Source organism: Bos indicus, chromosome 1 (genome assembly GCF_029378745.1).
Source record: "Bos indicus isolate NIAB-ARS_2022 breed Sahiwal x Tharparkar chromosome 1, NIAB-ARS_B.indTharparkar_mat_pri_1.0, whole genome shotgun sequence".
Classification (NCBI taxonomy): Eukaryota; Metazoa; Chordata; class Mammalia; order Artiodactyla; family Bovidae; genus Bos; species Bos indicus.
The window spans coordinates 127338516-127354404 of NC_091760.1; the positions used below are offsets into that span (position 1 = coordinate 127338516).

General features: G+C 38.5%; 1 protein-coding gene across 14 annotated transcripts in view; it reads left to right on the forward strand.

Annotated features, from left to right (window-relative positions):
- Positions 1 to 15889, forward strand: part of TFDP2 (transcription factor Dp-2) — a 206409-nt gene that overhangs the window by 141762 nt on the left and 48758 nt on the right. For 10 of the 14 annotated variants that reach the window (XM_070793798.1, XM_070793776.1, XM_070793827.1 and 7 more), the window contains 2 exons: positions 9617 to 9720; positions 13810 to 13931. In XM_070793798.1, coding sequence (XP_070649899.1) covers positions 9617 to 9720; positions 13810 to 13931 — 226 coding nt within the window. Of the gene's footprint in view, positions 1 to 9616; positions 9721 to 12693; positions 12858 to 13809; positions 13932 to 15889 lie in introns of all 14 variants that reach the window. The other 4 variants (XM_070793812.1, XM_070793841.1, XM_019961506.2 and 1 more) reach the window with 1 other exon arrangement.

Here is a 15889-nt window from a genome sequence, read left to right on the forward strand (position 1 = left end):
GGAAACTTAACTATGTATTTCTGTTCTGTTTTTAAGATGAAAGAAAAAAATGTGTGTTTATAGGCTGGTAAGAGTGATACAGCAGAAGGGGATAGATTGTGATGATGCAAGAGGTTTTCCAAAGAGAGAGTAGCCGGAAGAATGTAGTTTAGACAAATCCATGAACTACCTGTTTAAAAAATAAATTTGTAAAGTAGGTAACAGAAGAGGACAAGCAAGAGGATTGTTTAATCTGTAATTAGCTTCTTAGCAATAAGTAAATAAATTGCATAGGGCACTTTTTTCCGATTTTACAAAATTAAGATGCAATTTACATGCAGTAGAATGAACCCTTTTTAGCCTAGAGTTCTACGAGTTTGACAAACACATATATATACCACCACATTTTTAACTTTTCTTTACGGCTGTAGGTTTAGCTTGTCCTGTGAAGTTTGGACCCTGTACGTATAGGATGTTAACAATTTCTGATTTGAGATATTTATAAACCCGTAAAATAAGCATATTTGTTCCTATAATAAGTTACTAATATGGTTCTTCTAGGAGGATGTGATAGGCTTGGATGGAGGTTTTCCCCAAAGTTAGTTCAAGGCCAAAAATTTTTCCCCCAGAAGATAAAATATTACTTGTACTGACATCATACATGCTTAGTCACTTCAGTCATGTCTGACTCTCTGCAACCCCATGGACTGTAGCCCACCAGGCTCCTCTGTCCATGGGGATTCTCTAGGCAAGAATACCAGAGTGGGTTGCCATGCCCGTCTCCAGGGGAATCTTCCTGACCCATGCCTCTTATATCTCCTGCATTGGCAGGAGGGTTCTTTACCACTAGCACCATCTGGGAAGTCCACTGACATCATAACAAGCCACAATTATTTGAATTTTTCATTTTAATTGGACATATTGAAGGTGATTAACTAGAACTAGAACTGTGCCCTGCACCTGCCCCCCCCCCCCAACCCCCCCCCTCCCCCCCGCCCCAGCCCAAGTGAAAGAACTCTTTGGTGTCTGGACAATTCTAATGAAAAACAGAATGATTCCAGTTATTCAAGAAATCAAGATAAAATTTGAGGCAAAATTTTGTGCCTCTGTCAAGATTTGGCATAAGTTTTAGCTCTTTTTCGAGCCCCTTTCCTAGGTGATTGATCTCATTTTAGTTAATTCGGGAAATTGCCAGGATCAAAATCCAGGCAGGTCTTTAAATTTTTGTTTTTAATAAATACATCATGTGCTAGACATTGGCTTCTGGACAGTGTCAGGACCCTGTTGCTAGGCAGCTGTGAATTAAGGCCAAGTACTTATGAAAAATTATTTAGACTTGGTTTGGTTTACTTCTAATGGAGCTGACATTTCAGGAGGCTGGATGTTTGTAACCTATTTAAATGTCTTTTTGAATCCAAAAAATTATATTTCTGCTGCTGAGCCTAGTTGATTTTATGAAAGTAAATTATGTCTAAACACATTTCTTTTATTTCTAGATACTACAATTGTGAAATCCCAGTAGAGTCTCTTTAACTGCTCCTTAGCAGTTAAAAGTTAAGTTAAAGTTAAGAGACAAATTTCATTTTTACTAATTATCAAACAGAGATGCTTCATTTATAGATCTTACCTTGTATGAACAGTGCTGGCTGACAAGTGCATACATGTTCAAAAAACTTAATAAAGTATAAAACAAAGGAAAACATTTTTCCCTACTACTCACCCAGAGGTAACCTCTATTAAGTTTGTTATCTTGCCAGACTCTTTCTGCATCTGTAAACTTACATGTATATGTAGGTTTTTTTTTTTTTTTTTTTTTCAATTGAAGGATAATTGCTTTACAGAATTTTGTATTCTGTCAAACCTCACCATGAATCAACCATACATGGATTGATGGATGTATACATACATCCCCTTCCCTTTGAAGCTCCCTCCCATCTCCCTCCCCATCCTACCCCTCTAGGTTGATACAGAGCCCCTGATTTGGGTTTCCTGAGACATACAGCAAATTCCCATTGGCTATCCAATTTACATATGATAATGTAAGTTTCCGTGTTTCTCTTTCCATACATCTCACCCTCTCCTCCCCTCTCCCCATGTCCATAAGTCTGTTTTCTGTGTCTGTTTCTCCATTGCTGCCCTGTAAATAAATTCTTCAGTACCATTTTTCTAGATTCCGTATATATGCATTGGACTATGATATTTATCTTTCTCTTTCTGACTTACTTCACTCTGTATAATAGACTCTAAGTTCACCCACCTCATCAGAACTGACTCAAATGTGTTCCTTTTTATGGCTGAGTAATATTCTATTGTGTATACGTACCACTAATTCTTTATCCATTCATCTGTCGATGGACATCTAGGTTGCTTCCATGTTCTAGCTATTGTAAATAGTGCTGCATTGAACAATGAGATACATGTGTCTTTTTCAGTTTTGGTTTCCTCAGGGTATATGCCTAGGCGTGGATTGCTAGGTCATATGGTGGTTTTAGTCCTAGTTTCCTAAGGAATCTCCGTACCATCTTCCGTAGTGGCTGTATCAATTTACATTCCCACCAGCAGTGCAAGAGCATGCCTTTTTCTCCACATCCTCTCCAGCATTTATTGTTTGTAGACTTTTTGATGATGGCATATGGCTGGTATGAGGTAATAATATCTCATTGGAGTTTTGATTTGCATTTCTCTAATAATGAGTGATGTTGAGCATCTTTTCATGTGTTTGTTAGCCATCTGTATGTCTTCTTTGGAGAAATGTCTGTTTAGGTCTTTTCCCCATTTTTGGATTGGGTTGTTTGTTTTTCTGGTGTTGCATTGTATGATCTACTTGTATATTTTGGAAATTTATCCTTTGTCCATTGTTTCATTTGCTATTGTTTTGTCCCATTCTGAGGGTTGTCTTTTCACCTTGCTTATAGTTTCCTTTGCTGTGCAAAAGCTTTTAGGTTTAATCAGATCCCACTTGTTTACTTCTGTTTTTATTTCCGTTACTCTAGGAGGTAGATTGTGGAGGATCTTGCTTTGATTTATTTCATCAAGCGTTCTGCCTATGTTTTCCTCTAAGAGTTTTGTAGTTTCTGGTCTTACATTTAGGGGTTTACTCCATTTTGAGTTTATTGGCTCAGAGGGTAAAGTGTCTGGCTTACAATCTGGGAGACCTGGGTTCAGTCCCTGGGTTGGGAAGATCCTTTGGAGAAGGAAATGGCAACCCTCTCCAGTACTCTTGCCTGGAAAATCCCATGGACAGAGGAGCGTTGTGGGCTACAGTCCACTGGGTCGCAAAAGTCGGACACGACTGAGCGACTTCATTCATTTCATGGTGTTAGGAAGTGTTCTAATTTGATTCTTTTGCATGTAACTGTCCAGTTTTCCCAGCACCATTTATTGAAGAGGCTGTTCTTGCCCCATTGTATATTCTTGCCTCCTTTGTCAAAAATAAGGTACCCATAGGTGCATAGGTTTATTTCTGGGCTTTCTATCTTATTCTATTGGTCTATATTTCTGTTTTTATACCAGTTATCATACCATCTTGATGACTGTAGCTTTGTAGTATAATCTGAAGTCAGAAAGTTTGATTCCTCCAGCTCCATTCTTCTTTCTCAAGACTGCTTTGGCTATTTGGGGTCTTTTGTGTTTCCATATGAATTGTGAAAATTTTTTTTTAGTTCTGTGAAAAATGCCATTGGTAATTTCACAGGGATAGCATTGAATCCACAGATTGCTGATATATATATTATATATATATGTTGATATATATAATCCATAATTATTGATATATATGTTGTTGTTGTCATTTCTTAATTGGGGTTTGATTTGTAGATTTTTTTCTTGTGTTTCTTGACTGTATAAGTCCCTTTAACATTTGTTTTAAAGCTGGTTTGGTGGTATTGAATTCTCTTAACTTTTACTTGTCTGAAAAGCTTTTGATTTCTCCATCAATTTTGAATGAGATCCTTGCCAGGTAGAGTAATCTTGGTTGTAGATTTTTCCCTTTCAGTACTTTAAATATATCCTGCCATTCCCTTCTGGCCTGCGGAGTTTCTCCTGAAAGATCAGCTGTTAAATGTATGGGGTTTCCCCTGTATGTTACTTTTTGCTTTTCCCTTGCTGCTTTTAATATTCTTTCTTTGTGTTTAATCTTTGTTAGTTTGATTAGTATGTGTCTTGGCATGTTTCTCCTTGGGTTTATTCTGTATGGGACTCTTTGTACCTCTTGGACTTGATTGACTATTTCCTTTTCCATGTTGGGGAAATTTTCAACTATAATCTGAGCACATATAATCTCATACCCTTTCTTTTTCTCTCTTCTTCTGGGACCCCTATAATTCGAATGTTGGTATGTTTGCTATTGTCCCAGAGGTCTCTGAGACTGTCCTCAGCTCTTTTCATTCGTTTTACTTTATTCTGCTCTTCAGAAGTTATTTCCACCATTTTATCTTCCATATCACTGGTTCGTTCTTCTGCTTCTGATATTCTGCTATTGATTCTTCCTATTTTTAATTTCAGTTAATTGTGTTGTTTGTATGTTTATTCTTTAATTCTTCTAGGTCTTTGTTAATTGATTTTTGCATTTTCTCCATTCTGCTTTCAAGGTTTTTTATTATCTGTACTATCATTATCCTGAATTCTTTTTCAGGTAGTTTGCCTATTTCCTCTTCATTTGTTTGGATTTCTGTGTTTCTAATTTGTTCCTTCATTTGTGCAGTATTTCTCTACCTTTTCATTATTATTTTTTTAACTTACTGTGTTTGAGGTCTCCTTTCCCTAGGCTTCAAGGTTGAATTCTTCCTTCCTTTTGTTTTCTGCCCCTCTAAGATTGGTGCAGTGGTTTGTGTAGGCTTCATATACGGTAAGATTTATGCTAAGTTTTGTTTGTTTGTTCTTCCTCTGATGGGCAGGGCTGAGTGCGGTGGTCATCCTGTCTGCAGATGCTCGGGTTTGCTGTTTTGTTTTGTTTGTTGTTTGGATGCACAGGGTGCTACTGGTGGTTGGGTGACGCCAGGTCTTTTATTCAAGTGGTTTCCTTTGTAGGAGTTCTCACTATCTGATACTCCCTAGGGTTAGTTCTCTGGTAGTCTAGGATCTTAGAGTCAGTGCTCCCACTCCAAAGGCTCATGGCTTGATCTCTGGTTGGGAACGAAGATTCCACAAGTGGTTTGTTATGGCATTCAGTTCAGTCACTCAGTTGTGACTGACTCTTGGCGAACCCATGAAATGCAGCACGCCAGGCCTCCCTGTCCATCACCAACTCCTGGAGTCCACCCAAACCCATGTCCGTTGAGTCGGTGATGCCATCCAACCATCTCATCCTCTGTTGTCCCCCTTTCCTCCTGCCCTCAATCTTTCCCAGCGTCAGGGTCTTTTCCAGTGAGTCAGCCCTTTGCATCAGGTGGCCAAAGTATTGGAGTTTCAGCTTCAGCATCAGTCTTTCCAGTGAACACTCAGGACTGATCTCCTTTAGGATGGACTGGTTGGATCACCTTGCAGTCCAAGGGATTCTCCAGAGTCTTCTCCAACACCACAGTTCAAAAGCATGAATTCTTTCACTTAAATTTTCTAAATTCTGTAATCTGCGCTTTCTCCATTCATTTGAAATGCTACTTTTACCACATACAAAATTTCCACATATAAATGAAACAAATTTGGGACTTCAGTTTCTGTTTTGTCAGTTTTTTTGTCTGTATCTTAGCCAGTGTCACATGAATGCAATCCCTTTAGCTATCTAATAATTGTGAAATCTGGGGGTCTAAAGTTCCTCTCTTTCCCCATTATTCCTTCCCCCCCCCCCCAAATTTCTCAGATGTTCTCTGTCTTTACTTTTCCAGATACTTTAGAATCAAATTTATTTGTTTCCTGCTAAATTCTTTGATATGAACTGGCATAACAGATCTGGCTTTAATGATATTTTTCTTTTTGTTTTCGACCTAAGTTTTATATTCTTAATTTTCCTTCACTGGTAAGTTTCAAATTGAGATCAATTTATTCCCTAACCTTCATCATCTTTTTTTTGATATGTTTCTTCTTCTCTGTTATTTGCAAATTTTTGACTTTTGCTCCTCACACAGTGTATCAGAGATGATCTCATCTTAAACATTCAGCAGCCCTAAGACTATTAAAAAAAAGAAAAGTCATCTGAGAGTCAGACGATTTCAGGGCTGGATTCATCTTTATATGGATTCGTAATGTGTCCCCCTCCTGCCCAGGACTGAGTGCATGGCACATGTCTGTCAGTTACAGTTCTTCCGCCTAGAATCACAGATTAGTACTGCTGTCCAGTTAGGTGAATTCTTAAGCAGGTGAATAACCACATCTTTAGCAACAGATAAGATATGCATGTTACATGAAAGATCAGTTGAGCAGTTAGAGAGTAAGGACACTTTGATTATACCAATTGCTCAGTCATGTTTTAAAAACAATAAACAAAGGACCAGGTGTGTAAGTTTATTTCACCTGTTAAAAAGTAACAAAAGATACAGTTTAGGCTACATTACGGGAAGTATGGATCCAGATTAGGACAGGTAATAGCTCCAATCTGTACAAGTCAAACAGTTTTTATTGTTTCATGTACCTCTTTGATGCCAGGAACTAAACCAGGCACTTGAATACACAACTGATAACACAGTCTCCTTTACAGTAGAATTTCAATAATAGATTTTCGAAAACCCAGAAGAGCATAGAGGCTAGAGACACAGAGAACAGAAGCTCTAGAGCCTGTGGGACCTTGTACAAATTATTTAACCTCACTCTGTCTTAATTTCTTCATGGGTAAAATGCAGTCAGTAAAAATACACTTCACACTTTTGTCCTAAGCAGTAATGAGATGATGTATATGTGGGAAGCCTCTAGAACACACTTTGGCACATAGTGATGGTTCAGAAAATAGTATGGAGTGCTGTTTTGAAATGCTGAAAGGTAGGAGTTGTCTCAGCAGAGAGGGACTTCCCACCAGAAGGAATTGTGTGCCCCAGAGTTGGAGTGGTTGACCCGGGGCCTTTCTGGAACTGCAGGGAATTTAATCTGATAGGAGGTGCATGTGGACCGAGTAGCTAAGCACGAAGCTTCCCAGGGAGGCCGAGATCTCCAGGCGGAAGCTTTTGTGCCACGTTGAGGAGCATGAAAGGCATTTAGAAAACGTTGTGGAACCTCGGAAATGCCTTAAATAGGGAGTGTCCACAGCAGTTTCATCAGTGGAAAGACTGGTTCTTCACAGATGCGCAGAGACGCTAGGAAAGCCATTTGAGGTAGGACATCCAGTTGGGGAAGTGGTGCTCAGCCCTGGCTGCACCTAGGAGCTGCCTAGAGAACTTGAACAGTCTAATGCCCAGGTTGACTCCAATTATATCAGCAGCCTGAGGTTGAGACCCAGACACTGGCGGTTTTTTATTGCTTCCCAGATAATTCCATTGCACAGCCAGGGCTGTGAACCTCTATATTAGAGAAGTAACTGCAGTCAAATGAGATTTGATAAAGTTCCAAATTAAACAAGTGCCAGCAACATAAAGGAGCCAGGGTAAGGAGATAACAAGTAGGATGTGGTGGTTGGTTGAATGAAGAGGGGTTGATGGTTTCTGGTTTGGGTAGCTGGTGTGTGATGATCTATACCAAGAAGGAGAAGCAGATTTGGGTACTGGTCCTTGCTGAGTGGGCATGAGAAGGGTAAGGAATTCGATTTTTTTTAAGCTTTTTATTTTTGTATTGGAGTCCAGCCGATTAACAATGTTGTGATAGTTTCAGGTAGACGGGGGATTCAGCCATACATATACATTTATCTGCTCTCCCCCAAACTCCTCTCCCCTCCGGGCTGCCGCATAACACTGAGCAGAGTCCCATGCACTAAACAGGAGAACCTTGTTGGCTCTCCATTTTAAATATAGCAGTGTGTACATATCCATCTTCAACTCCCTAAGTATCCCTTCCCCCAGTCCTTCCCCCACCACCCCACCAACCTCTGCAACCTAAGTTTGTTCTCTAGCTCTGTGACTCTGGTTTGTAAATAAGTTCATTTGTATCGTTTCTTTTTAGATTCTGCATAGAAGAGATGTCATATGATTAAAGAATTTGATTTTGAAATGTAGAATTTGAGGGAAATGATATAAGAAACTGAGGGGAAGGAGCCAGTAATATACTTGAAAACTCAGAAGACAGAGGAAATAATTGATGCAAGAGTTCCCTGAGAAGACAGGAAGTACAGAGCAGACATGAAAGAAGTAATTGATATGAGAATCTTCCTCTCTGAGAGAAATAAGTAAAAACATTTGAGGGTGCAAGTAAGCTCACAGGCTGAGGGAGAGGAGCCGTAATTCAGCCTCATGGCCTGAGCTCCTTACTGCAGGAGATCTGCCGAGAACTAAGAGATGAGAGAGCAGGCATTCAGGAGTTGGGCAGGCTTTGTAGGAGCCAACAAAGGGCCATCTGAGGATGGTGTCTTTCCGGTCCTACTCTTAAATGTTGATTTTTCCCCAGAGTTTCAATATTGACCCTGTTTCACACACTTCCTGTGTGATCTCCTTTGTTACACTGGATTCCACTGTTATCTTCTGAGACAAATATTGATAAACTGAAGTTTGTCCAGAAAAGTTAGGTATTAATAGTTGACACATTCAGAAAATTATTGGTCGGCTTTTCATTTGGAGGGATAGCATTTTGCTACCTTAATTTGAAATTTAGTTTGTTGAGATCACTTGAAGACACTGTGAAGATCCTAGCAGTTTCTACCATCAGTCATTTGGTAGCATTATATTTGTTTTTCCAGTATAACAGAAATTTCAAAAAGTGGCTAACTCAACCTTTTGAAACCATGTTAACTTTTAATATTAAAATTTTGTTTTATAGTATAAAAAATTTTAATAGATATTTATTTTATACTTCATCTCCTTGTTGTGTTCTGTCATTTATAATCAAGATCTAACTGGAATTCTCAACTGTGATATAAACTATGATTTACATTAAGTGTTAGTCACTCAGTCGTGCCCGACTCTTTGCAACCTCATGGACTGCAGCCCACCAGGCTCCTCTGTCCATGAGATTTTCCAGGCAAGGATACTGGAGTGGGTTGCCATTTCTTTCTCCAGGGGATCTTCCCAACCCAGGGATCGAACCCAGGTCTCCTGCACTGCAGGCAGATTCTTTACCGACTGAGCTACAAGGGAAGCCCCATGATTTACATTATGTACTCTTAAATATTTTTTCCTTTAAAAAACCAACTTAAGGTTTAGTGGTTATCAGATAGACTGAACTATATATTTTGCAGATTTATTTTGCTAATTATCCTCACTACAACAAAGCAATAGTGTGACTTTCCTATATGCCTTCTTGTTCATAACTTGATAAATTACTTAAGCCCACAAATGTGGGCTTCTCAGCTGGCTCAATGGTAAAGAATCCACCTGCCAGTGCAGGAGACACAGGTTCAGTCTCTGGGTTGGGAAGCTCCCTTGGAGAAGGAAATGACAATCCACTCCAGTACTGCCTGAAAAATCCCATAGACAGATATGCAACCTGGTGGGCTCCAGTCCATGGGGTAGCAAAAGAGTGAGAAACGACTTAGCAACTAAACAGCAGTAAAGCACAGATGTGTAGACTGATAGAAGGTGACCTTGACGTTGCAGAACGTTAACCTAGTGCTCTAATATCATTTCAGGTAACGTTTCATTCGTTGCATTTCCAGTTTCCAGCACCAACTCACCAACAAAGATTTTACCAAAAACCTTAGGACCAATAAATGTGAATGTTGGACCCCAAATGGTAAGAAAATCATCATATTTTAGGATTTGAAACTTTGCTTAGTTTATCCTAATTTAAAGGAAAGTTGTACTGAAGATGCTTGGTGAAATACTCCTGTGAATACCTTATCTCTTAATTTTTAAAGTTTTATTTTTAGCTGAATGTAACTGGTTAGTCTTAAGAAAAAGACACTGTGTTTGTCAATGTTTAATTTTCATGTATTTTTGAATTTGGATTCTGAATGTGTTAAATTAAGTTTTTTGCCCCTCTGCGAGGCTTCTCTTATTTTCAGTTGTTTGAGCCAATTGATTTGAAATCTGTTATGTCTTATGTTCCTCTCCTTTTTCTTTTAAAATAACCTTTACTGCACTAAAGTGTATACTTTCATATAAACTGATTATGACCCAACAGTTAATCTGTATCTGGAGTTACTGATTTGAAAAACTCTTTGATGAAAGGACATTTAGGAAGAAACAACTCACCAATTCATTTCAATCTTTAGCAGTAGAAATAGTGAATTTAAATGGAAAATATTTAACCATTTCTCTGAAGGTATTCCATTAATTATGCTAGAGATTAAAGTAGGTAGTGCTTTTAAGACAGCCTTATTTATAAACAGTCACATGAAGCTAATGTATTAATAAAAACTATACCTAATTTAAATGGCCTCACCCACCATTAGCAAAAGTACATAAACATTTGAACAATAACTCTTCCTTGTCAGTGCTTACATCTTCTTATCTCTAGAGCCATAAGAATAAATTTTGTTCATAATATATGGTACTATAGGCTATGCTAAATGCACAGTTACTTAGATAAAAATCTCTTTTAACATACTGAATGGCTTCGGAAAGTCTTTGAAATCTTAAGACATACTAGACGTGACATTTTTCTTGGTCTCTTGAGGACTGTTAATCATCTGCAGAATCCAAGCTAAAGATGTTGCCCAGTTCTGTAACTATGTGAAGAATGTCATCTAGCCCCAAGCTCATACAAACTGTAGCTCAGGTGAGGAGCCACAGTTCTGAGTAGTTCAGGGTATATTTTCAGACATCTGCTAAGCATTCAGCTCTCCCCAGCCACTGTAGTGGGTGCAAATGCGATGACACACCTGCCTTGAAAGCCGATATTTTGAAAGGTGATTCTATAATCATCAGAATTAAACAAGCATATGTGACCTTTCATGAATTTGTCCCTTACAGTACTCCTGTGTTTTGAAAGACTGTTTCCTCTTGGTATTCCAGTGATGCTGCTAAGGCTCAAATTTGAATTCCTCTTTGGGAAACGTGATTTTCCTTCCCACTGTCAATTGGGACTAAAAGTACATATAAGCCTTTACACACTTCAGGTTTGACAGTGATATGTACTCGTGTATATGAGATACTCGATTACTGCAGACCTCAGAATCAGTGATGCAAAGGTCAGAAGCAGTGGAGATTTGGGGCTCTCCTTAAGAGCCAGCCCAAGACCAGTCTCCCTGATTCTCAGGTACTTTTTGCAGTTCTGGGTCCCCAGGCAGGAATCAGAGTTTTCTATTTTAATTTCCTAGTTTATTGTAATTTGATTTCCTAATATATTGTAGAATCCCAGTAAGAACCACTTCTCTCTCTTCTTGTTTGTCTCTTTTGTATGTTTTCCCCTAATTTTCAGTCTCTTATCCATGATTTTTAAAACAGTTTTGTTAGAAAATTCTTAAGTAAAGCCTCACCCGTTTGCCTCATACTTGCTCTTAAAATTTTTACATATCTCTTTGGAAACTGGATGTTCATGGTAGAGAGAAATTTCAAAAGTTCTCAAGAAAAAAAGTTATTTTGTGTGTTTATAGAAACTAGTTTAGAAGTAACCGTGGCTTGGCATTCTAACTGTCTTCTTAAAGGTACCTGGTTTTATATATATGCACACACACATATATTTATATAAGATAATCTCATGCTTATTTTAACATGGTTAAAAACTGCATGTCTCTTACAATGACAATGAAAATTTTGTGAAATAATGAAACCCTTAAATAGAACACTTTGTATTTAAATAGATTCCTTAGAGTTTATAGTTACAGATTTTTCTTTTCAGAACATACATGCTCTCTTGGCATTTCGTACTGTAGATGGCAGCAGTACATAAGATATCTTGATTGAAGGTAGAAAATTTTCAGACTGAGGTTCAGTTGCTGTATGACTTTCATAGGCTAAGTACAGATGTTCATTTCCCTTATCAGATCAACTGAATATTATTTTAATTTGGGGCTTCAAAATTAAGGTTCAGTTTTATGAAGCATGTGTGACTTATCACCTGTATGAACTAATTTTCCTGTTCATTGGTTGGTCAAGTTCTGTTTATTTCTGTGTGGTTCTGTTTAAGGTTCACTGTCACTGTTCTGGTTTAAGAACTCACTACATCTCACAAGAACTTCTAATATATAGATCCAATACAAGTGTAGCATCCTTCCAGTTTCTTTGTTGGTGAAATGTTTGTTAAAGGCTTGCCAAGAGGAAGGAACAGAGCGTTGCTAATCACTCTCAGGTCAGGAAAGAACAGCAGCTAACCGCCTGCCACTGAGGAAGGAGAAATGAACTAGAACGCAACAACTTAGTCCAAAGTCATTCTCAGTAAAGATAACCAGCTTTTCTCTGTCCTATTTCCCTTCCTCCTTTGTTCTTCTTCTTCTTCTTTTTTTTTTGTTTTTTCCTACAAAGCCCTTAAAATTGGGTAGAACTGAGCCTGTAGAGTCCTAAAGAAAAAAACTCCATAGTTTTTTTCAGACTGCACGAGTAATGCAGTCTGCTTCAGGGTAAGTTGGAATACTTAGAATTGCTTTGTGGAGACTTCTATTCTAGGAATACAGTAGACCAGGGGCTGATCAAATACTCAGACTCTATTTCTCAAGCACTCATTCAGGTCAGCATAATAGAGAACAGAATGTATGATGCAGTGATTGCTGAGAACTACACCCTTTATATTGTATTTTCTTACTGGATTTTATATAATCCTTTCTAGCATATCGATGAAGAAAGAAGCTACTTTTTTTCATCATTTTAAAAGCTGGGTCTTCTGTCTCAGTTCAGTAAATGTTTACTGATTCTTTCCTATGAGTGTCTCCTAGCACTGTGGTAGGCCCTGCAAACACCCTGTACCTTTAAGGATCCTGCATTGAGATGGAGGTGAGGAGTATGGTGGTATGGAAAATGTGGAAGGCTTGTCTAGTGTCCCTTTGTTCTCATGAGGCAGATTTCTGAATGCCTTGTTTAATAATCCTTGGCATATTGTGAGGATCAGAATTCCCCGGCTGTCTGTCGGTATTTGTTGTGTTTTGTTTGACTATAGAATTAATTTATTAAAATAGTTTCCTAATCATTCGTATGTAGTAACATCTCCCCAGCCCCACTAATACTCCCATTCCCTGGAGCATGCCTTTATTTTATTTACTGTTTTGTGTGTGTGTGTGTGTGAAAATAGGGTTTTAGTAAAGTCCTTAATCTTAGTTCTATTCATTCCCTTTCTGGAATCCGTCCATAAAAAATAGAAATTAAAGCCAAGATAATTTTACAAAAAGGTTTATCACAGCATTATTTATAATAATGAATATTTGTAAAAATCTAACAATAAGGTTAATTAATCCACATGACAGAATGTTTTATGGTTTTTAAAATGTGTTTGAATAATATTTAATGATATGAGGAAATGCTCTTAAAAAAACAGATAAAACTGCATCTGTATAAGAATGCAAATCGTATAATGTCTTTGCATATGTTTTGGACTGTGAAAATCTAATTTGCTGTTATCCCAGTTCTAGTTAATCAAGTTCAACTAAAATTAGTTTTCATAATTCTAAAGAAAGGTTTTCATTTTTCTGATTTTTAAAATGTCAGTCGCCAGCTTAATCCTTCCCAGTTGCTATTCACTTGCTGAAATCCACGGTGTACTTGGTATCAGTGTTGATGCTTGTGCTTCAGGATCTTAGAATATACAAGTGGGTCAAAGGGATTGCTTATATTCTAGATGATTGATATTAAGTACATTGTAGATAATAAGGTTTCCTCCTTATAAACTTATTTTCTGCCTGTAGGCTTGCCTTAGCAACTAAGAATAGTTTTCCTTGTTTTGACTTTACAGATTATAAGCACACCGCAGAGACTAACCAGTTCAGGAAGTGTTCTGATTGGGAGTCCATACACCCCTGCTCCAGCAATGGTTACTCAGACACACATAGCAGAAGCTGCTGGCTGGGTCCCAGGGTAAGAGTGGTACTGCAAGTTACCATTTTTAAAAGCTTTTTTTTAAAGTTCTGATCTTTTTTGCTCACTGTCTTACCTTCTGTTCTTGTTTTATGGCTTTAAAAACTAGTATGTTTCCTTTAAGATCACCTGTTTATTTCATGTCCTAGTTATAAAATGGGCATCTAGGATATAGCCTCTGGATCTTGGTTCCCTGACTAGGGATTGAACCCTTGTCCTCTGCAGTGGAAGCGTAGAGTCTTAACCACTGGACCACTCCCTGGAACAACCATTTTAAACAGAAAAATAAAATAATAACTTGTAACTGAAACATCTTTGTTCAGTGCTGAAAGAAGACTGCTTTTTATGATTTGACTTTTAGCCACTTTGGAGATGTAAAAACTGCATTTTATATTGTTTTAACACACATAAGAAAGGAGTTATGTATATGTGTGTGTGTGCTTAGAATTTCCTCTTGAAACTAGCATTTTTGTTTCATTTAAAACCAGAAAAAGAAGGGAAAAAAAGAGACCAAAATATATTAAAACTTTCATTGAGTTTTATCTTGGTTCTTTTAAAATGCTGGGCAGTTAAATCAGTGTCCCTGCTTCGTTACTCATTTGCCACTTTTAATATCGGATCTCTACGTGTTCCATCTTTACCTTAAAATAACCTTATTCAACCTTTTCCCCCTCCTTATCATTTTAGCATCTCATCCCTCCATAAAAGGAAATAGTAAAATAAGTGACTGAAAATTTTATTTTGTCCCTTTAGAAATTATTTCCAACATGGCAAACCACACTGGTGGTTCTGTCATTGACTTACAGTTGTGAGTTCTAATAAGCAAACAGTAAATCTTGGTTCAGTAAGAATCTCCTTGCTTCAAGGATATTAAAGAAATGAATGAAATAACAGTCCTGGCAGAGTGCTTTAAGTTATACACACACACACACACACACACACACTAGAGGCAAAAGAGTTTTGTGTGTGTGTATGTGCTGCTGCTGCTGCTGCTAAGTCGCTTCAGTCGTGTCCGACTCTGTGCAACCCCATAGACGGCAGCCCACCAGGCTCCCTGGGATTCTCCAGGCAAGAACACTAGAGTGGGTTGCCATTTCCTTCTCCAATGCATGAAAGTGAAAAGTGAAAGTGAAGTCACTCAATCATGTCCGACTCTTAGCGACCCCATGGACTGCAGCCTACCAGGCGCCTCTGTCCATGGGATTTTCCAGGCAAGAGTACTGGAGTGGGGTGCCATTGCCTTCTCCAGTATGTGCTTAGTCATGTCCAACTCTTTGTGACCCTGTGGACTGTAGCCTGCCATGCTCTTCTGTCCATGGAATTCTCCAGGCAAGAATACAGGAGTGGGTTGCCATTTACTTCTCCAGGGGCTATTCCATACCCATTGCATCTCTGCATTGGCAGGCAGATTCTTTACCCCTGGCACCACTTGAGACATCGCTTCATATGTATACATAACGTCTTTTCCATTATCAAGTAAGATGAAGTGACGGAATCACCTGTAATTCCATGGCCTTTCAGTTCAGTTCAGCCACTCAGTCGTATCCAACTCTTTGCGACCCCATGGACTGCAGCACACTGCAGCTTCCTTGTCCGTCACCAACTCCTGAAGCTTGCTCAAACTCATGTTCATTGAGTCAGTGATGCCATCTAGCCATCTCATCTTCTGTCGTCCCTTTCTCCTCCTGCCTTCAGTCTTTACCAGCATCAGGGTTTTTTCCAGTGAGTCAGTTCTTTGCATCAGGTGGTCTAAGTATTGGAGTTTCAGCTTCAGCATCAGTCCTTCCAATGAATATTCAGGACTGATTTCCTTCAGAATTGACCGATTTGATCTCCGTGTAGTCCAAGGGACTCTCAAGAGTCTTGCAACACCATAGTTCAAAAGCATCAATTCTTCAGCACTCAGCTTTCCTTATAGTCCAACTTTCACATCTCTACATAACTGCTGGAAAAACCAT